This window comes from Phascolarctos cinereus, unplaced genomic scaffold, assembly GCF_003287225.1.
Source record: "Phascolarctos cinereus isolate Bilbo 61053 unplaced genomic scaffold, phaCin_HiC Scaffold_726;HRSCAF=1367, whole genome shotgun sequence".
NCBI classification, from domain to species: Eukaryota; Metazoa; Chordata; class Mammalia; order Diprotodontia; family Phascolarctidae; genus Phascolarctos; species Phascolarctos cinereus.
The window spans coordinates 390,875,285-390,898,567 of NW_027556098.1; the positions used below are offsets into that span (position 1 = coordinate 390,875,285).

General features: G+C 50.6%; 1 protein-coding gene across 1 annotated transcript in view; it reads right to left on the reverse strand.

The window, feature by feature from the left end:
- PEX14 (peroxisomal biogenesis factor 14) overlaps positions 1 to 23,283 on the reverse strand; it is a 151,164-nt gene that overhangs the window by 127,071 nt on the left and 810 nt on the right. Inside the window, 1 exon segment of the mRNA XM_020974097.2 lies at positions 8,599 to 8,646. Within this exon segment, the coding sequence (XP_020829756.1) occupies positions 8,599 to 8,646 (48 nt within the window).

Below are 23,283 nucleotides of genomic sequence, written 5' to 3' on the forward strand. Positions count from 1 at the left end.
AGATTTGAACTCAGTTCTTCCAGAGCCTAGGCTCATCACTCTATCCACTGAGCCATCTAACTAACTGCCTATCCACAGGTGTGAAACGCTGCATATATTTTCAGATATTTTACTAATTTTTCCCTCTTCTTCCTCTTTTTCCTTCTTTTTTTTCTTTAAAAAAAATATTCCTGGTTATATGAAGTAGCTCTCTGGAACAGGGAGGGGAAAGGGAGAAATGTAAATGATGTAAAAACACAAGAAATTAACTTTTTAAACGAAGTTTTCCTAGCTGCGTGACCCTGGGCAAGTCACTTAACCCCACTGCCTAGCAAAAACAAAACAAAACAAAAACAAAATTAAATTAAAATAACTAAAAGAAGTTTTCAGTTAAAAAAATAAACTCTGGTGGCTCTGTATTTCCTCCAGGATCAAACATAGAATCGCTGCTTGGTTTTGAAGGCCCTTCCCCACCTGGCCCCCTCCTGCCTTTGCTGTTTGCTCACATTCTACTCCACGGTCCAGGGCCCCTGGCCTCCTGGCTGCTCCTCACATGTGTCACCAGCTCCCCACTGCACACCTTTTCCATGACTGCCCCCCTGTCTGCAATGCTCTCCCCCCTCGAGCAAGGGCCTTTCCTGGTCTCCACCACTGGAAGTGCCTGTCCTCGGAGATGACCTATTCTCCATGCATCTTGTAAGTACTGGGCTGTTTGCATTGTCTCCCACATCAGACTGTGAGCTCCTGGAGGGCAGAGACTGTGTTTCTGTCTTGCAGGCCCAGCCCTTAATGCAGTGTAGGCGCTTCATAAATGCTTGTATACTGACTGACCACAGGCCCCTCCCTACAGACTTCCTCTTAGGTGAGACCCTCAGTACCTGGCACAAGGCATTACAAAAATACTCACTGGCTTGGCTTCCAAGGACAAATCCTCAGCAGAGCAGGATCTCTCTGGCTCGCTCTACGTAGACCTCCAAAGCCTGGCACCCCAGCAGGGCCCTGCTCCCTGAGCACTGCCTCAGCAGGAGGGATCTTGCCAGCTGCCATCCGGGGCCTCCCTCCTAGCTCCAGCCCTCTCCTGGCTACTTCTTGCATCCTCTGCTCCCCACCAGCTCTAAAGCATTAGCTCTCCCTGGGCAGTCTGCCATCCCAGCCCACTGGCCTCTCTGCTGCTTCTTCTGCCTAGCAACTTCCCCCCCGGAATCCCTGGGCTCCCAAAGGCAGCATCCCGAGAGGTGGAGGCAGCTCACCCAGGGCCAGCCAACACGGCTGGTGCCCTCATTTAATCAGGCTTCTGCAAATGCTGGGCCAAAAGCAATAAGGACATGACTGAGAGACTGTGGGAGTTTAATATAAAAAAATTAATAATCAAAAAAAGGGGGGAAGGAGAAAGGGTCCACCTTTTAATAGGGCCCTAATTACCCAACTCACAGGATCAGCCGCAATGAGATGGGAGTTTATTTCGGGGGGTTTTTTAATTATTGTGTTTTCTTTATATATATATAAATTGCTGCTATGTGTTTTCTTTCCTCCGAGCAATTATGCAGTAAGTATGTAAAGAGGGGAAAAAATATTAATTAAACATAAGGTAATTGTGGAGTTGGCCTGGAGAGAGTGAGTCTGAACTCTGGACGATCGCAGACTACCAGGGTCTGAAGACTGCTCAGAGCCTCCCAGAAAAGAAAGAAATAAAAATAAAACCAAACAACGGGCAGGAGCCGAGAGCAGCAAGAAGACAGCCATGAAAGGAAACCAGGAGAACAGAAGAGGCCTAGGGAAAGCGCGCATCCTCCGGAACGCAGTGAGCTGCTCTCTGCCTCCATCCACCTCCCCGACAGAAGGCACTGTCCGGGAGAGAAGATTCAGGGGCTGCGTTCACACAGAACACCCAAGCTGAGAGAGACCTCGGCAGCTATCTGGTTTAACCCGACCCCAAGTGTGGTCGGTGGTCACCCACCCTCTGCTGACTTTCCTCAGCAAGGAGGAACACGCTCTCAGACTATCTATCTGTACACGCCTGTTTGTACGTGGTCTCCCCCATCAGACTGGGAGCTTCTCGGAGGCAGCAACTGTCCTTTGTCCTTCTTTGTGTCCCTTGGCACACAACAGGTGCTTCCTACATGCTCACTGACCGCTAATATAACCCACCCCTTGCTGGGTGCAAGACTGAGGGAATTCTTGTTCGGTCCAGTTGGACTGAAGAGCTCTCAGGTTCTCTTGCCTGACACAGAACTACCTCCCCGCCCCTCTGCCGACGGTACCCACTGCTCCTAGAGCCAAGCACAGCAAGGCTGTCCCGACCCCCTTAAAAGCCGTCTCATCTATCTGAGCATCCCTCGTCCTTCACCGTCCAATCACCCCGAGTATGCTCCAGTCTGTCAATGCCATTCCTAAAATCGGGTCCCCCAGACCGAAGCCAGTACTGCCAGTGTCACTTGCCTCACTGGGGATACTAACATCCCGAGATCATTTTCATCATGTTGGGGCTGCTGAGTCATACTGATCAGCATCCTAACCCACTAAATCTCCCAGGTCAGAATCACAGAGTTGGAAGGTGCCTCAGAGACAATCTAGTCCAACCCAGACCCAAACAAGAATCCCTCCTATACTGTGCCCGACAAATGGCCATGCAGCAGCCCCTTGAAGACTGCTCATGAGGAAGAAGCCAGCACCTCTCTTGACAGCGTATTCCCCTTTGGGAAAGACCTAATGGTCACAAAGCTTTTTCTTCTTTTTTTCTTTTTTTCTTTTTTTTGGAGGCAATCAGGGTTAAGTGACTTGCCCAGGGCCACGCAGCTAGCAAGTGCCATGTGGCTGGACTGAACTGAAGTCCTCCTGACTCCAAGGCCAGTGCTCTATCCACTGTGCCACCTAGCTACCCCTACAAAGCTTTTTATGACACCGACCCTGAACTAGCTTCTTTACCGTGGGTGCAAACGCCCCTGCTCCCAGTTCTGTGAACAAATGTCAGCCCCTCCTCCACATGACAGACCTTCCAATACTGGAAGACAGGAATCATGTTCTCCCCAGATTCACTTCTCCTAGATTAAACATCTCTAGCGTCTTCAATGTGCTGTCTTCCATGGCACAATCCCAAAGTCTTCTTCAAGTGCAATGCTCACAACAGAACACACCACTTGAGATCCAGTCTGACAAAGGGACCACCATCTCCCCAGTCCTGGACACTACGGCTCTCTAAACATAGTCAGAGACTGCCTGGGTTTGGGGAAAGTCGTATCACGCTGCTGGTGCACAGACTCAGTGGTCCACGCAGGACTCCAGATCTTCTCCAAATGAACTGTGTCTAACTATGTTAACGAGCTAGTTTTGTTTTACCCCAAGCATCAGACTTCACATTTCTCCCCAGTGAATTCTGTCTTCTTAGATCTGTCTCAACATTAAAGCCCAATGAGAACTTTTTGGATCCTGACTCCACCAGCCAGCGTGGTAGCAGCTGACCACATATACCTTTGTCTGGTCACTGATACGAATGTTAAATAGCCCAGCCAAGGACAGATCGTTGGGGCACTCCACTACAAACCCTCCAAGCTGAGCCAGTTTCAAATCCGCCTAACTGCACTATCTTCTAGCCCAAACACTTCTCTTTTCCACAAGTAGCAAGTCAACCCATCTTGCTAAAATCCAGGTGAACGATTTCCATCTTATTCCCCTTATCTGCTGGTCCAGTAACCCCCATCAAAAGGAGAAAACGAAGCTCACCTGGCAGCACATGTTCTGGACGGAGGGAGCCCTGGTGCTCCTGGTGCTCACCATCCCATGAAGTTTGCTCCCCGGCCCCTTGTGAGGTCGCAGAGTCCACATGCATCACTTTTTCGAAGCTCAGGTCACGTGTCCATCTCCAAGCCCGTGCTAACACTCCCATCTACCACAATCTTCTGAGGTCATGGACAAAGTATCAGGATGCACAGTGCCCAGGAACAAACTTCACTGAGTCCAGGTGATTCAGACCCACAGCTACGTGCTCTTACTAGCTCCTCTGTCAGCTATTCCTTCCTCTCTCCCCTATTAGCCATTCTGGTTGCAAACACCATTGTCCTTAGCAGAGAAAACAGAAGCAAAGAACGAAATGAGCAGTTCTGCCTTCTCTCCACTGTCCATGAGCATCAACCTATCCTCGCAAGCAGCACTCCTGCAGCAGGCCAGGTGTCTGGACTGATCCAAGCTAAAAAAGAAAATGTTCTTTTCATTATCCTTCTCTCTGCGCATCAGTCTCATGGAGCTCCAGCACCACGGGCACCACACCATGCTCACCCTCTATCCCTTGCTTTCTTCTTCTGGACACGGCTTCTTGAAATCTGAATTGGTTAGAGAGCTTCCTATGCATCCCCATCAGACATCTCCTTTTCCCTCTTCATCAGAACTGCCTTCAGAATTTCATTCCTGAGTGCTTTCCTCCTGGGATGACCTTCCTGGCAGAAGTTCATGCCATAGCTTCCTACCTACTCTTTCTCTGAACCTTTGAAATGTGCCCTATTAAAATCCAGAGTGCACGTTAAACTCTGTCCAGCTTTTCTCTCGTCTCTATCATGACTACTAAATGGAATGTTCACTTCTCAAGGTTCCATCATTTCAACCCCAACAACAGGGTCTTCCAATAGGTCTAGTGAGAATCGATCCACGACAGGATTTTCCCTCGTTGGTTCCACTAACTCGGAAAGGACGAATTTGTGATGAAGGCGAGTCTAGAAATCATTAGCTACTTTGCATTTAGCAGAAAAAGCACAGCCAGGAAACGTCCAGATACCTGACGCTCCCCATCATTACTCTATCGGGCCTCTGGGCTGGGCTTGTGCTCCAAACTGATTTCCCCCAGGTGAGCGAGCTGTAATACTCTCCAATGAGAGAATCACAGCTGGTTCTGCCTTCAGTGATCTTCACTCACCTGAGCTCTCTCATGCTTCCTTGCTCTGGCTCCCGGATCTCCTTCCTTGCGCAGACACCATAGGTACGTACAGCTCTATTCCAGCACTCACGCCATGCCCCCAATGACCTATCCTGTTTCTCTTGAATAAGCTATGTCACCCCAGAGCCGCATTCCTGTTAGAAGTCTCCTCTCACCAACTCTCAGTCACACCAAGGAGATCACACCTATCTTCCTCACGTTCTTCCTGCTAGCGCCCACATCCTCTAACTGTGTGTACGGGCATCTGGAACAGTGGAGTTTAGGACTGGTGACTTTCTTGGATTTCTGCCTCCTATGAACTTCAGCTGTATCTACAGCTATTCTTCCTATAATGGTAACTATTCTCCGTAGCAAGATCTGCCTTAGTGAATACCCAGAAGCAGTCTGTTCTTCCCCCTTTGATTAGATTTGTAAGTCTCCAGGCAAAGTATTCTGACCACCTTTCATCAGGTGCCAGGGAGCTGTCATTCTTCATAGTTTAAACTGTAGTCCAGGAACACAAATTCAATTCTCCAAGATCATCTTGTTAACCAGCTGGTTTCTTCCCAAATCTGCCTCTGTCTTCCAAAGCCCCTGCTGTCCTGAAAACACCACCTGGCCCTTATGATCTTGAATTTCTTGTTCAAGACTTCCAGCTCTGAGGCTTCCTAGACTGCTTCTGTTGGTACCATGTGTGTCCACAGGAATTAACAGAAGTGGAGAATAGTGACTTACCTTGATGAGCCTTGGGAGGGTCTTTGTCAAGTCTTAGATACATGCCCCGCACAAGAAGACATTTTTATCTTTACTTTTTTAGATAGTCATCGGGTAGATAACAAGAGCTAACTCAGTTCCTGGCTCCCAGGCACCCCCAGCCACACTCTCCCTTGAGCAGCTGCCTCCTGGGCCCCACACCAAGTACCTTCCTTCTGGAAGAGCCTCCCCGGGGCCCTCTTCTCCTTCCCCTTCTCTGCGTGTCTTCCTTCAGTCTTCCAGCCACCCGTCACAGGTCACAACTGTTCTCTCTTTAGATCCCTTTCCCTTCTTCATTTGCAAGCCTAAGCCTTCTGTGGCTCACAGGGCCACTTCCCTCTGCTTCAGAGCTTGCATGAGCTGTGGCATCCATAAGCCCCTGCGGTTTCTCCTCTGGGAAGACCAGCTTGCACTTGGAGTGCTCGGCTGTCCAGAAGCAGAAGCATCACACACTGCACGCAGGTCACTGCCAACCTCTCCCTGCTCTCCAAACCTGCTGGATGCTAGCTCCTCAGTCCTCATCGGGAGACCAGCCATGGCACTGCTCGTGGGCACCTCCAATGGCCTGGCGGTCACGCTTCCAGGCTGGTGAGCACTGCTGACAAACGCACCTGCCTCCTTTTACTTCCCTGACTAAGCTCTAACCCCCACCTTGCCAACTGTCTCCAGAGCTCAAGGCCTCCAAAACGTCGCCTCCACAAATCCCATCCTAGCCCTCCAAGAGCCTTCCAAACCCCTCCATGGTTCCTCGTCCTCTGCTGAGTCCTTCTCTGGATCCTTCGTCCACAGAGGTAGAGCCTTGTTCGCATGAGCTGTGGTCTAGTCATCCTGGAAGCAAAGGATAATTTACATTTAGCCCTAATGAATCTCATCCGACTGGATTTGGTCCAGCCTTCTGTTCTGTCGTCAAAATCTGTCTGGCAGGGGCAGCTAGGCGGCGCAGTGAATAGAGCTCTGGCTTTCGAGTCAGGAGGACCTGAGTTCAAATCCAGCCTCAGATGCTTAACACTTACTAGCTGTGTGACCCTGGGCAAGTCACTTAACCCCAGCTGCCTCACCAAAAAGCAAGAAAAAACAAAGAAAAAAAAATCTGCCTGGCATCCCAATGGTAGTTAGCCTGGTGGGCTCCAAGTTGTCTACAAATCTGGCAAGTATGTTATTTGTGTCTTCATCCAAATAACTGAGAAGTGTGCCCAACAGCAATGTTTGTAGCTGTCTCTGTCCCCAAAAGCACAATGCCAATGGCACTTTGTTTCAAACCTCTTTAGGACACTTCTCACGCCGCACAGTTAATCAGAGGACAGCCTGGTGGAGCAGACCCAAATCTCGGTTCTGACGCCTGCCAGCTCCGTGAACCTGGCCAAGGCAGGTACCTCCTCTACTCTCACTTTCCTCATCTCTACAAAGAAGACAAGCCCTGCAGCCCTCCATCGTGGGGCTGTCGGAGGGAAGCACTTGGTCATCCGCAAAGTGGATAAAGTTCTAGACAAATGCAGATGCTCCTCCCCATTCTCAGTGTCCCTGAACAAGGTCGAAGTTCAGCAGGGAATGGGGGCCTAACTCGCCACCTGCTCAGACACCGCCTCTGCCCCAAAGGACGCCCCTGTCCCAGAAGGCTGCCCTCGGAGTTGGAAAGGCCAAGCTCTCGTCATCTCTCTAACACATCCCAGCTGTGTGACCCTGGACAAGTCATGTAACTCTCACGGCTCCAACAACTCTAAGACTCACAGTGACCCATGAGCTGCTGATCTGCACTGGTGGAAGTTTCTCACACTGATGACCTCACAGATCCAACTGAAAAACCAAAACCTCAAGAAGTGAGGGCAAAAGGCAAGCCCTAAAGAAAGCTTCTCAGAGAAGCAGAAAGGCAGCCTCTTTTGTCATCTGCCAGGGAGAAGACCACCCCACAGGAAGCACCTCCACTGCTTCCTGGAGCGTAACCAGATTCTGTGAAAGCATCTGGCTAGAGGACATACAAGTCTGGAAAAGGCCTGGTCAAAGGCCTCATGGACCCTATGTGTATATATGTATTTGTATCTCTGACTATACACACATCATCAAACTAGAGGTGCAAACAAGTGCACGTGAAGTCTGAGGCGAAGGGTCATTGCCAGCTGGGGGATCAGGGCAGACTTCATGGAAGAGGGGGCATCTGGGACAGACTTTCAAGGACCAGTGACAGTTCATGAGGCAGAGGGAGCAGCAGAGGTGAGAAAGAGCAGGGGGAGTCTGCAGACTAGGAAGCGGTCAAAGAGAATGGGGAGGGGGTGATGGGGGACAAGGCTGAAGCACCCGCCCTCCCAAAGTGCTCCCCACCCCCACCCTACCCCGAAGGATCATCAACAGTGGGCAAAGTAAGGCGCAGCAAATGACATGGAGAGAAACAACACAGCACCCCTGCCCTCGGGAGCTTCTAATCAGGGAGGAGAGGACAGAGCACACATAGCAAGGCAACCAGACCATGACCTTCCTGGCCTGGAAAGAAGCCGCCCTACTCCCCCAGCCTACTGACCTGCAGGGTGAAGCTGCCTCAGGCCACCCTCAGAGAGGACAGCGGCCTGGCCTGTAGGCCCGAACCCTGCCTAAACCCGAGACAATGCTGCCGATGGAGATCGCAGACACCCTGGTCCATCAAACTGGCTGGCCACCAAGCTCAAACCTGGAGATCTCGGGCCACTCCAGAAAGCTCTCCAGCCCACCGAGCACACTGCAATGTGCTTCTAGGGCGCTGACCTCGGTCTCAAATAAGCAAAGATCCTCTACCAGAGGAAGCAGGTGGAGGTCAGACAGCAGAGGCCATGGACTGGGAAGGTTTCCCCGAGTACGAGAGCTACCTTCTTTAAAGGGTTAGGACTACTGCAAAAATGCATGAGGTTACAATGTTGCTTTAAAAAAGCTCACAAGACATCTGAATTCACAGGATCACAGATAAAGAGGAAATACCACCCATCTTGGGGACTCACAAGGGGTTTCCGAGGCACCACCTTTTCGTTTTCTGGGGTAGAGCCAGGCTGTAAAGAAAAAGAAAGACACAAGTGAGATGACAGCGCCACCCACTGGACACCCCAATCTGGAATATGGCGGAGCACTGCCCCACCACAGCAATCTGACCTTGTGACCCCAGGGGGTATGGGGAGGTCCACAGCTGGAGCAGCAGGGAGACAGTGTGACAAGGGGGATGGAAGGCCCAGGCTCCACCAGCCAGGAAACCCCAGGTCCAAGCCGCAGACCCCAGTCTCCTTGCTCGGTCTCACGCTCTTTCCGCCATCCCAAGATGCCTCTTTATGAAGAGCCTGAGCAAAGGCAGGGGGTCCAGGCACTCTCAGGGACAGTCACTCCGTCTGGCCCTCAGATCACGGGGTGGTCTCTTAAGCAGAGGATGCAGGGCGAGCACCAGGACGCCCTCTCTCCCTCTCTTACGTCCCTCGATTACACACCCGACCTTGAACTGTGATCACACTGGGAAGGCCAGGCTTTGGCCACAAGAGGGCCCCAGCCACCCACAGCTGCTCAGGTCTGGGGAAACGCTGGGCTTCCAGGGCACGGCACAAGGAAAACAGGAGGCCTGATGTCCACTCCAGTTCCTCACCACTCACCCTCCCTCCCCACAGTAAGGAGGAAGCGGGCTGAGCGCTCCCCAGGCTCTTCTTCCCTCCCCCACTTTCACAGTCCTTGTGATCTGTCTGCCCTGTACAGAGAGAAAGATGAGGCTCCAGGAAACCCTAAAACAGAGCAAGCAGGTTGGGCTATTCTAAGGAACCTGAGACCAGAGCAGGTCAGGATTTGGTGATTACGACAACCCAGGCTTCTTGCAGTGATCTGCAGTGGGGATGCCTCAGGAGCCAACCTCTACGCTCCAGGACCAGAGCTCTTCCTGCTGAGATGTGTCCTCCCTAAGGAGGCACCCCTTGCCATGATGGCCAGGAGCCTTAATACTGTTCTCACAGGCCCAAGGCCCGGAAGGGAGGCAGCATCATCCCAAACACAGGGCAGAGGGGCTGGGCCTGGAGCCCAGGGACCAGAGCCAGAATTCAGGCACTTCACTTCACTGCAGCCCTTTGACAGAATCCAAACTTCAAATGGTTGCACTTGAGGACCTAGATGTCCACCTGTGGCCTCGAGCCCGCAGGTTCCCCACCCCTGCCCCAGAACCAAAGCATTTCTTTTCTCAGTTCTTTCAGTGAGCTACCTGCTCAGCCCCGTTGGTTCAATGAGCATAGCTATGAAGATGATTTCTACATCTATGCACCGTCCAGACACACCCCACTAACTGCCAACTGGATATTTCAAACTGCTCACTCCAGAGGCTTCTCGTGTAGAACAGAACTCAGCAGTTTCCCCCAAATTCACCGTGCCCTTCCAGAATTCCCTGCTTCTCTTGCGGGCCCTCCCCGCCCCCACCCTCAGGGTGATCCTTCCCCCCACACTTGTTTGCTCCACACAGTCCAGCACTTGCCAAACGTTGCCATGTCTCTCGTCCGTCCCCTCCTCCTCATGCAGCCACAGCTCTAGCAGGGGACATGGGCGCTTGCCGGAACCACGTAATAACCTCCTACTTGGTCTCCCTGCCTCGAGTCTCTCCCCGCTCGATTCCATCCTCTGCTCAGCTGCCAGGGATATTCCTTGACAGGCCTGAATAGATCACGGCAGCCGGACGGTGCGAGCACCTGGCCCGAAGTCAGGAAGACCTGAGCTCAAATCCAGCCTCAGACACTAGCTGTGTGACCCTGGGCAAGTCACTTCGCCCTGTTTGCTTCAGTTTCCTCCTCTGTAAAATGAGCTGGAGAAGGAAATGGTAAACTGCTCCAGTATCTCTGCCAAGGAAACCCCAAATGGGGTCATGAGAATCAGAGAGGACCGAAACAACTGAACAGATCACTTCTCTACCTAATAAACTCCACTGTGCCCCCACTGCCCCAGGATCCAGCGTGAGCATCTCTGTTTAGCTTTTAAAGTCCTTCCTAACCGACTCCAGCCTTCACACACTCTACAATCTGGCTAAGTCAAGCCAGCAAATCCAGGCAGGCACTTATTAAACACTTACTGTGTACAAACACTGCACTAAGTAGTGGGCTTACAAATAAAGGCCGAGCCAACGCCATCCCTTCCTCAGGGAGCTTCCATTCTAGCGGGCGAAACAAGATGGAAAATCTAAGTAACGCACAAGACGCGGCCAGATGAGATGGAAGTCGATGGGGTGGCAGAGAGACACGGGCTGGCTACCGGGGCACAAAGCCTCCCGGGGTTGGCAGGCTGGGAGCCGAGTTCTGAAGGAAGTCTGGGACTCTGGAATCTCACGTGAGGTAAGGGGAAGGGAGCATTCTAGAGACAAAGCACAGAGATGGCAAATGAAGAATCATGTTGGGGGAACTATAAAAAGGCCATGTCACCAGCACGCCTAGAACGTGCTCCAACTCTTAGAAGCCCTGATTTGTCAAACTTCTGCTCAAGTGACACCACCTCCAGGAAGCCCTTCGGGATTCCATCCACCTGCTGCTGCCATCCCCTCAAAACAATGACCTATCTGTGCACATGTTGTCTCTCCCAAAAGAATGGAAGCTCTCTGAAGGCAGGGGGGCCTCCATTTTTATCTCTATATACCCAGCATCTCACAACGTTCTTGACTGCTTAATTAAGTTCCACCAACTAAAGCAGCACCACAGAACCTCAGAACTGGATAGGATCCCAGAGCCCACCCGGGCTAATCCATTTTTTGACCCCAAATGCCCTCGACAACAGTCCCAAAAAGGGAACACCCAGCCTCCAGGGAGGAGGTGCCACCACCATACGGGACAGGCCATTTCACTCTGGAGTCAGCTGTCAGCTACAAGTTCTGCTTTACATTCAGTCTAAATCTGTCTCTGTAGCTTCTACTTGCTGCCCCTAGACCTGGACCACCACCCACCTCTGAAAGAATCGCAGGATCAAAAGATCTGGGGGCACACAGTAAGAGCTTACTGAATGCCACTGATCTCCTGATTGGGCTGGAAGCATCTGATCCAAGCCCCTTCTCCCACTGAGCCAGAAAGTCAGACAAATGACTCCTCACAGCAGGGTCCCCAAGCTCTCCTCCTCCTCACCATGAAGCTGCCCCAGGGAACTGGCCTATGGGGGCCACACTGATGGACAGCAAGGCAACTAGCCCCAGGGAATCTGGGCAGAGCCACTCGGCTTCCCAATCTGCCCTCCTGCGTGGGCACAGCAGCCTGAAAAGCCGCTTCAGTGAGTGGACTTCAAGTATGCTTCCCTTACTTTTTGCAGATAATCAAAAGCTGACTGGAAGGAGTTCATGAAACAGTCCCTCATTCTGAACAACACACACCACTAGGTTCCTGGGGGGCAGGAACAGCTCTTTTTTGGTTTGTATCCCAAGCACTTTCCTTGCACAGAGTCGATGCTAACTATCTGTTGAATTGAATGTGTTCGCCTCGCCCAATCCCTCCCTTCTGTTCCCCCCCCCCCAGACTAACTCAACCCTGTCCCCACTCCTGTCCACCCCTCCCACTGCCAGTCACTTTAATCTTCCCACAGCACAGGTCCAACCCCGCCAACCCCTATTCATTAAATTCCAGTGGCTCCCTATCACCTCTGGGACCAAATAAGAAATCCTGTGTGGCATTCAAAGCCCTTCACTACCTCCTACACCTCCCGATCTTCTTGCACCATCCTCCTTCCCTGGGCATCTCCATCGCTTGTCATTCAAGCATGGAAGGAGTGCTCTAACTCTTCTCCATCTCCTGGCTCCCTGGCTTCCTCCAAGGCCCAGCTAAAATCCCACCTTTCCCAGTTCTCCTGGTGCTAGGGCCCTTCCCTCTCCTGATTCTCTCCAATTTATCCTGTCTATAGCTTGCTTGTTTACAGTCATTTTCATGTTGTCCCCCGCCCCATCAGACCATGAGTTCCTTGAGGGCAGAGACTGACTTTTGCCTTTCTTTAGTAGGTGTTTAAATGATTGACTGAGCTATCCCTCCTCCACTCGATTATAACCATAACCTAGAAACCCTTTTTCTTAAAACAAAACTGTGTGTAAGGCACTCTGAGGGAGACAAAGATGAATAACATGCTGTCTTAAATGAACTCAAGGAAACACGGGAAGACTTATGTGAACTCATGCAGAGGGAAGTCAGCAGAACCAGGAAAACAATCTACACAACGACTCTAACAGAGCAATCGGAGAGACCACTAACACAGGATACCGTGGGGCATCTCTGGGTGTCCTCCCTCCTTTCACTAATGAGGTACAGCTGTGGGTGTGCAATGTCAAATACGCAGACACCTTCAATGTGTCAGCTGATTTCACTTAACTATATATTCAAAAAAATCTTACCAGGAAAAGCTTGAGGGAGGGATGGGAAATGGAATACGACAAAGGAGTGTGATGTGTGGTATAAAAGCAAAAGTCATCAATAAACATGAATCAATAAACATTTATTAAACACCTACTATGTGCTAAGCACTGTAGCAAAAAGAGGCAAAAGACAGTCCCTGTCCTCAAGGAACTTACACTCTGATAGAAGAGACAACATGCACACAAACATGTACAAAGAAGGTATATACAGGATAAATAGGAGATAAAAATTAACAGAGGGAGGCACTGGAATTAGGAGGGGTTATGAAAGGCTTCCTGTAGAAGGTGGGATTTTAGCTGGGACTTCAAGGAGGCCGGCGAGGTCAGTGGGGCAGAGATGAGGAGGGAGAGCATTCCGGGCATGGAGAATCACTACAGACAACGTCTGGAGCTGAGAGCCAGTGTCTTGTTCATGGAAAGGCCAGGAGATGGAAGATTGAGTGTTAGGGAGTAAGGAAAAAGAAGACTGGAAAAGTAGAAGGGGGCTGTCCTCCTCCTCCAGGAGCTTCCAGTCTAGCCCAGGACACCCCAGGAGGCACTTGGACAGATTTCAGGAGGGCTGTGAACTTAGAGGGGAAACAAATTAGATTCTTATTCAATACAATTGGTTACCTCTGAAATCTCTGTATTTGATTTATGCATTCCGAGAAGAAGGCTGAAGGCTTACCAGGCACTGCCAAATAGATCCATGCCCCACATAAGGTGAAGAGCCCCGAGTGTAGCCAGAGAAATAAGGTATATATAAGTAATTATAACAGAAGGTGGACTGTGATGAGGGCCTCTGGAAGAACATGGAAGTTTTCACAGAGGAGATGGAATTGAGCTGAACTTTGAAGGACAAATAAAATTTCAACAGAGCAAGGGACAAAAAGCGGGGGAGTACGGGGCTTAGGGATGACAAGGGACAGCACTTGGCAAAATCAGATGACACAAAACAGGATAATGGGAAGAAAGGCTAGAAAGGTAAGGGAGCATCAGTCTGGCATAGGCCCTGAAAGCCAAGGCTAAGGAGTCTGGATTCAATTCCATGACGAGCCACTGAAGGTTTTTTAAGGGAGTATGGGGGACAGTGACAATGATCAGGGCGAATGTGAACAGAGTAATCTGGAAGCAGTGTGTAAGAAGGACTGCGGGAGGAGTAAAGAGACTGCAAGCAAGAAGTCCAGTTAAGAGCTTATCGAAGGGAAAGAGTGAAGGATGCAGGGACAATAAGACAGTACATACGGAGAACACAACAAGGTAAACGGAAGGAACACACACACACACATCCCTCAAATGTTGCAAAATTAGAAAGAGCAAGCCCAGCCCAAGGAAGAGCCGAGGACCCCCACGCCCTCACCCCCGGGCCCTGCAGAGGTAGGACGGCCACAGGGACAAGTCAGTGCATATATTTTCAACCTTTTTCGATTTACTGAGCAGTTTTGCTGATCTTCTTCCCCTTATTATTTGTCATATGTGACTGGTATCGAGGACAGGAGAAAGATAACTGGTGGCAATCCCAGTGATGTAAAAACCCAAAGATATAAATAATTTTTAAAGAGGCTATTGCAATGCTCCAGGTAAGAGATATTAAGGATCTGTACCCAAGTGGAGCAAAGAGGCAAGAGCCCCCACCAGGTAGCAGTGAACGAGGGGCAGACAGCAGCTCTGGGGCTCCTTCTACAGCAGGAGCAATCTCTGGACTCCACGGAGCCTCCTGAGCCCTCAGGAACCCAGAGGTTTGGGAAGCCCAGAGCACCTGAAGCCGGCCTTCAGAACACGCAACTGGGCATAGACAAGAGCACTCCCCTCTTGGCCAAAAACACTCAACAACAACGCAAAGTTGTTTCTATCCTGTGATTCTTTGTCCGAGAACTAAAAAACCTCCATATTCTCAACAGGGAATTAAATCACTCAATTAACAAGCATTTAGCAAATGCCTACAAGGAGCCAGGCAATGTGCTAGGGCTGGGGACACAAAGGATGAAACAATCCCTACTCTCAGGGAGAATTCAAGAAAAACTCCCACAGACGACAACTCTGCACTGAAGCCAAGGTGGGCTCAGCTGAGAGCCTCCACGGTACCTACTGACTAGAATGTGGTCTTGTTTCCAGTAAACTGGCTCACTCTTAGAGCAATGATCTGACCCACCTCACTCCCTCCACTGAACTTCTGGAGGGCAGAGGGCCCCAGAGATCCCTACAGGACACTCCAGGTGGGACTTCAAGGTTACAGGAGTCTTACTGGGGCACTTTCTGGCTATAAAACCAAGCTCATGGGGTCCCCCTAACCCAGTATCCATGGAGACCCAACACTTTCCTAATCCTGCCCTATAAATGGTCCTACCTATTCAGGGGTTTGAAACTTGTAAAGCCAATCAAGTCATCAACACGTATTTATCAAACAGCACCTACTATATGCCAAGCAATGGAGACACATACAAAGAGCAAAATAACCCTTACCCAGGAGCTTCTGTTCCAAGGGAAAGAGAACAAGCACCACCATAAGGATGTACAGAATATAAAGAGAATAACTCCAAAAATAAACCAGGTGGTTGGGGGATAAGGGAAGGCTTGTCAGCTGCTTCTCGAAGACAACGAGGCAAAGGTGAGCAGGGAGCCTCTCCTGGGGATGGGAGGTGGAACAGAGAAAGGGCCAGTCTGGCCAGACTGCAGAGGACAGGACCAGCCGGCCCACCCCACAAGAAAGACGTCAGGGCCAAGCTCGGAAGGGCCTGAAAAACTCAAAATCTTCTACTAGATCAAAGAGGGAACCGGGAACCAACAGAGTGGGGTGGGCCGGGGAATGGCCCAGTCACTGCAGTGGGTGGGTGGGCTGGCAGCCTGGGAGATCAGCTCAGAGGCTGGTGCAATCATCTAGGGGAGAGGTGATGAGGGCCTGAGGCCAAGGTTCTGGCTGTGTGAGCAGAAGGGGGCAGAGGGAAGAGAGGCTGGGAGACAGAAACAGCTATGTGGGGTGAGGGGAAATGAGGTGCTGAGGGCTTGAACCGAATTTAATACAAGGAAGAAATGACTGCCCTCACCTGAGACATGTGAGGCAGGACAAATGCCACACAAACCAAAACAAACAGCAACATCGCTAGCGGCCTGATCCCATTGGAGGAGAGAAGAGCTTTTAGCCCAGTGGGAGGGCGCTGGCTGGCTCTGCTGCAAAGACTCACAGGCTAGCAGTCTCGAAATGCAGAGCCTGGGAGTTCTTCCCCTTCCAGCCTCCCTCGGCCACAAGTCTGAGGTTGGCTCGGCTGAGACCCTAAACCAACTTGGCCCTCCCACCCCATACCTGTGGGAGATAATGTGATTAATCTTTGTTTAAAAAACAACAGGCAATTCAATGACCACAAATCACTACAAACATGAAATTCTTCCTCGCTGGTACTCAAAGTACTATTAATACCAACCAGCAAGAGCCTTCTTTTCACACCAAACTCCAACATGATCCCCAGGAAGGGGCCAGGACAAGAGGTACCAGTCACTCTTTGCTGGGTATCTGCATGAGACGAAGGCACTGAGAAAGCAGAGACCTTCACCATCTCCCTAGACAGAACCATAGAACCACTGAATCTCATCAATGGAAAGAACCTCAAAGGCCATAGAGTCTAATCCACACCTGGACAAAATCCACACCCCCACAAAATAAACACCTGACAAATGGTTCTGAAGCTCTCCAGTGACAGGAAACTCATTACCTCACAAGACTGCCAATTTCACTTTTGGATAACTTTGTTAGGAATTTCTGCCTTATACTGATTTGAAAACGGTCTCCTGAAGCTTTCCACATATTTACCACATTGATATGCAAGGGCAAGCTAGAAAGATATTTCCTCCATATCTATTAAGTGGCTCCGCACAAGGCCTGCCTACATCTAGAGAAAGTAAGCTCCAGAAGGTAAAGGCCAGCTTCCTTTCGCTCTATGAACCCCCAGCAAATGGCACATGGCACCCTGCAGGTGCTCAATGAACACTTGGGATCACTCCACAGATCTCTCTCTCATCAGTGTTCACAGAAAAATACAATGGAAGGAGCCCCAGGTTCTAGGCCCCTGCCTCTAACTGGTAAGGCTTCAAAGAGATGGGCCCTGACAACTCCGACCAACAGTGTGTGTGTGTCCATTTCTCATTTTCCCCCAAATCAAGGGAGGATTAGTAGTGTCTATATGCTCCATTTCCCTAATCACAATGCTCCTAACTCTTACCCGATCCCCTGGTCAAACTCTATTACCCTAAATCAGGGTGACAGACTCATGTTTATACAGAGAACTCTAAGGCTTATTGGGGAAACGTCTTCACAACAACCCAACACCATAAGGAGTGAAAGTCCTATTCGCCTCATTTTCTAGACATGGAAACTAAGACTGAAAGAAGGAAGAGACTTCCCCAGGGCAGGGGAGCGCTAGGAGCCGGGCTCCAGAGCTAAAGGCACATCAGAAGCCAGAACAGCACCACCAAGACCAAACCCTCATTTTACATGACAGGAAACCGTGGCCAAGAGACATCAGAGGGTTCTGATGGCCAGATGGGTGGGGAGGATCAGCAGCAGAATCTGAACCCAGGTCCACAGACTCCAAGGTCAAAGCTCTTTCCTCCTCACCAAGCAGACACCCATTTACTAAGGGGCAGTATCTGGGGCTCTAGAAGACACACTAGAGTCACCAGACAGGCAAGGAAGGGACTCATGAAATTCTTTTCCTCCTAATGAAAAAGAGGCTTAATTCTGTCTCTAGTGAAAACCCAGGAAATGAAAGCAGTAAACAGGGCCACACTTCCTCCTACAGAAATTCCCCACAGTCCACAAAGAAGCCACAAGCGAAGGAGTGAGTCCCAGAGGTGACTGGACATGCAGCAGGTCTGAGAGCGTGGGGCAGTCATCAGCCCACAGTATGACACCGCCGGGAGTGGAGAGAGTGAACCCAGGCTACCCACTGCAGAGAAAGGAAAGGAAATGAGGGCTCTGGATAACAGACTGGGCGGAAATGGTACTTCCCTCGAGGATTCCTTTCCTCTCCTGTGTGGGCATCCTGTCATCTACAATCCACAGCACAGTCATCACTCCGATATCTGCCACCAGGGAAGCACAGAGCTGGCCCAGGGCACACGGCACGAAGAAGGCTCTCAAAGCAAGCGTGGAAACCTGGGGGGCAGCCACAGCACCAAGGAAGCTTCTTCTGACTCCTGTCACTCTTCTGCTTAATGAGGTGCCGGCATCTGTAAGTTCTGAACGGAGAACCAGGTGCCCAGGACAACAACTGTAGGCGAGACCTCCAAATTCTGAGTCCTGGGAGAAAGCCCCAGTCACCACACCATTGTTAAGCATCTGAACCCAGTGAACTGTAAAAAGATTCTAAACCTTTGTTCTACATAAATACCAGCATCTTGGTACCTGACAAATGTCAAATGAAGAGAATTCCCAGAATCCCTGAGACTTTTTGGACACAATGATAGGGAAAAAGTTAGCGGTCAAGTATTTTAAAAACAAGGACAGGTGAGGGCAATCATCTAAAGAAAAGGAGACTGGTGTGTGACTCCCCTCTAATTTTCCAAGTGTCCAAGGAACTGTCTGTGGTAATTTTGGCATATCAAAAAAGCCCGCCTGAGTTACTGAATGTGAAGGAGTCCTTCTTTTCAGGGTCAACTCCTAGGGCAATTTCAATCAATTCAAATCCTCCCCCAAGCTCCCAGACCACTAAATAAAGGGCTAGCTTCCTAACTGGTATCCCCGCCTCAGGTCTGGCCCCTGCCCTACACGTCCTTTACACAGCTGCTAAATTAATCTTCCTAAAACCCAGGTCTGACCACGCCGTTACCCTATGCAAGGATCTGCAATGGTTCCCTAGAGCGGCTAGCACCAACTATAAACTTCTAAGCCGGGCCACGTCCAGCTCCTGCTTCCCTTCCCAGACTGATTTCATCTTTCTCTCCGGCCAGTACTCTACACTCCAGGAAACTGGTCTCCGCTTCTTCCACCTGCCCTATAGGCTAGCTCTCCACCACTGGCAGGCTAGCCCAGCCACCTCCTCCAGGCAGCACCCTGGGGCCTTTACTTCCCATTTTCCTACCAGTATGTCTAGGAAACCCCCACTCCAAGCTCACGAGAACATAAGCTCCTTGAGGGATAGCTGTGCTTTGGGGTTTTGTATTCCCAGAAGCTAGCATGGAGCTTAGCACAGAACGAGCCCCAAATAAATGCTTAGTGATTAGAGCCCCAGACAATGAATTCCTCCTCCTGGTCCACCAGGGCTCAGAAGCCACCAACAGAATATCCAACAGTGGGGAGAGTCCACAGAGACAGAAGTGGACAAACAGACTGAACTGCCCCCATGCAACCTTGGGCCCAAGGCCAGAGTTTCAGCCATGCTGACTGGACAAAGGTTCTCACTCAGATTTGCAGACTCACTCTGCCATCCAGCTACACTGGCCAGCTTGCTATCCATCACAAAGGGCACACAATCTCCCATCTCCCTACCTTTGCACTGGCTGTCCCCCACTCCTGGAATGCCCTCCCTCCTTACCTTGACTTCTTGGCTTGTCTGGCTACTTTCATGATTGAACACAGCAGCTGGCACTAAAGTCAACCACTGGCAACCTGGCTACCCGCCCTGACACTGGGCCTTGAAATAAATTCTCCTGCATTTGGGGGGAAAGACCACATTCCTCCTTCCTACAAGCCATGACATTCGTGGGAAAAAGGACTTTGGCACAGACTACCCACTAGAAAGAGAGGTGCATACCTAGAAGCTTCCCTTAAGGAAGCTATTCTAGGACACATAAAAGGAAGAACAATATTATGAGGAATGAGCTACGTGGCACAATGGATAGAATGCTGGGCCTCCAATCAGGAAGACTTGAGTTCAAATCTGGCCTCAGACACTTACTAGCTGTGTGACCCTAGGTGAGTTACTTCACCCTGTTTGCCTCAGTTTCCTCATCTGTAAAATGAGCTGGAGAAGGAAATGGCAAACCACTCCAGTATCTCTGCCAAGAAAATCCCAAATGGCATCACAGAGAGTCAGAAAAGACTGAAAGGACTGAACAAGAAGTGTCATGAGCAGAAAACACCAGAGACTTCAGGAAAATATCAATCCACACGTGGGTGTAAGATCCACAATTGGCTAGTTATTAAAGGCAAGAGAGACGCCAGAAATGGAGCCCAAGCTCGAGATGAGAGTCTTAGCCTGGGGACGAGTTTTCAGGCTGTCCCACAAAATGTCCTTAACTGTACCCATCAGAAATGAGACAATCGCGAATAACAACAGCAAACACCTTTCAGGCGCTTTGACGTGCACAAAGAGTCCCTAACCTGGCTTCCTTCAAGTCTCAGCAAACCCCCTACCTTCCACATGAGGCCTTTGCCCATCCCCCTAATTCAAATGCCTTCCCCATCAGTCATCTTCCATTTATCCTGCATCTAGTCTGCCTGTTCACAATTGTTTGCATGCTATCCCCCCCCACCTCGTCGGCCAAGCTCCTGGAGAACTGCTACTCTTCAGTCATTTCAGTCATGGCAGACTCTTGGGGACCCCACTGGGGGTTTTCTTGGCAGAGATACTGGAGTGGTTTGCCATTTCCTCCTCTAGTTCATTTTACAGATGAGGAACCCAAGGCCAACAGGGTGAAGTGACTTGGCCAGGGTCATATACCTAGCAAGTATCTAAGGCTGGATTTGAACTCAGGTCTTCCTGACTCCAGGGTCAGTGCTCTATCCACTGCAGTGCCACCTAGCTACTACCCTCTTTGGGAACAGAGACTGTCTTTTACTTTTTCCTTGTGTTTGGCACTTGGCGCAGTACCTGGCACACAGCAGGTACTTTAAAAATGTTTACTAATTGAGTGACTGACATATAGCATTTATCCTCAGAACAAACTGTGGTCTTAGCTGAGCTGCATCAGGAGAGATAAAGCAGTCTTTCCTGGGTCTCTCACTGAACAAGTGAATGAGGCAGAATTCAAAGGAATGCCTTTCATGCTCCAGGCCCAGGCCTGCTCTATCTACCAGGCTGCCTGGCTGCCAACTGTGCAATGTCTCGAGTCCAAATGCAGATCAAAGGTCAGCATAGGTCCAAACAACCCTGCAGTATTTTGGCTGGGGAGACTAAGTCAAATCATCCTCAAAAACAGGCACCTACCCCAGCTCCAGACAAGGACAAAGATTTTCAAAAGGGAGAGCTCATCACTTTTCAACAGCATGGGGATAACTGAGGATTGGAAGGACCCCAAGTTAAAAGGACTTGGGGGAGCGGCCTGAGGACAGAGGCTACAGAGAGCACTTACTTGCTCTGTGCACCTCTGACATGGGGGGCCTGTTGATGGCAGCAGACCTTTCCTCCCATCCCTCCCTGCCCCCACCCCAACCCCTGTTACGATGCAATCCCACCTGCACCACCAATGGAAAGAAGAGCAAAGGAGAAGCAGGCACTGAGCTCTTCACAAAAGTAATCAAGGCCAAGTGTGTCTCCTACGGTAAAGGGAGGGGAGGCAAAATGTCAGGGTCCAATCAGAATTGCAAGGGCTTCCAGCGACAAGGCTTTCAGAGTTTCTCCCAGGGTACCTGGTATCAACTGCACTGCTGCCTAAAGTATCCAGGCCTGAAGGCCCAGCCTGTGGCATTCCAAGGACATAGATGTTGGGAGGGGCTGGACTCCAGGAATCTCAGCCCTTCCAAGAACTCCAAGGGCAGGGTGTCAGAGCTCCCTCCCTTCAGACCCCTCCTCAAGCTCCAGTGCTTCTGGCAAAAGCAGGCTGGGAACTGCCCGAAGGAAACAGAAGTTCCCCACACGGTCCAACTGTCCATCGCCTTCCTTCCTGAACAAACAGCAGCAAGAGTGACCTTTCCAGTTGACTGGCCTACTCTAACACGGACTTCTAACAGATTCATAAACTCCACTGGGTACTTTAAGAGGAGGAAACAGTGTCTTGGAATTGGGTGACAAAACAGCAGCCCACGAAGAATGGCTTTTGCGTGTTTAAATAGAACTTTATTGTATTTTAAAATGTAAAAACCATTCTGAGCTCACTGAGGCCATCCCCAGGATGTCATCTGCTCACCCCCGTCTTAGCAGATGGGGAAGAAAGTCCTCGAGGGTCTAAGACGATTCTCTCACCCTCTCCTGCCCTCAGTGTCTTCGTCCATAAAACAAGGGCGCTGCGCTACATGGTCTCTACGGTTCCTCTATCTCAGCCCTATGATCCTATGATCTTTGGTGTCTCCCATCAGTAAGATGAGGGGCTCATGTTGGACAGTCCTGAGGAATCCTTACCAGCAGGAATCAGACTGGAACAACAGGAGAGCTGATCTAACACTCGAGGACCCAGTTCAAGGCCATTTGGGTAACTCTGGGCAAGGTTGTTCTTCCCCTCCCTGGGTCTATAAAATGAGGGGCTAGGACTGAAGGAACTCTGAGGTCCCTCCCAGCTCTAGTCTAGGATGTCATGATTCCAGATGTCCGGCAGGACAAAACACACTGGGGCTCTTCAGTCTGAGGTCCTGGTGCATCCCTTACCAGAGCTCTGCTCAGGATGAGCTTCCAGCCCCAAGGGGGCAGCAAGAGGGGTCACAAACTCATGGGTCGTCAGAGCTCAAAGAGCCCATTAAAAACATTTACTTTAACCCTTGTTGAGGCCAGAGATGACAGGGGACCACAGCATTTAGAGCTGGGGGGGGCCTTAACTGTCATCTGATCCAACCTCCTCACTTTACAGATGGGGAAACTGAAACCCAGGAAGGCCATAAGGTCCTGGGATTTGGGGGGAGGCGAGGGCAGGGGGAATAAAAGATCACTTGAGGCAACATGGTACCTTCAGACCAGCACAGGAGCCCCAGCGCAGATCACCTGACCTTCCTACACCTTCTACAGGTTATAGATCTGGAGCACAGATCTACGATCCAATGAACCTGAGGCCCAAAGAGGATGGGGATCACAAGAGTCAGAGCCTGAAGACGCTTAGAGGTCATTTAACCCAAGCTCACAAAGGCCACAGGAGGGAAGAGGGCTGGGAGTCCATGCCCCTCTGCCTCAGTGACACCTGGCTGCTCCTCAAACCTGACCTCCATCTCCAGACTCTCTCTGGCGTCCCCCCACACCTGGAAAGCCCCCTGTCCTCATCCCACCTTCTTTGCTGACTTCTTTACTGCGGTAACATCACCCTATGGATCGTCTCTGATTTATCCTGCACGCATCTCGTTCACACATAGTTGCCTGCACTTTGTCTCTTCCATCAGACTGAGGTCCTGAAGGGCAGGCAGGGACCATCTCCTGCTTCTGTATGCCTGGGGCTTAGCTTGGCGCCGGGCATACAGCAGGCGCGA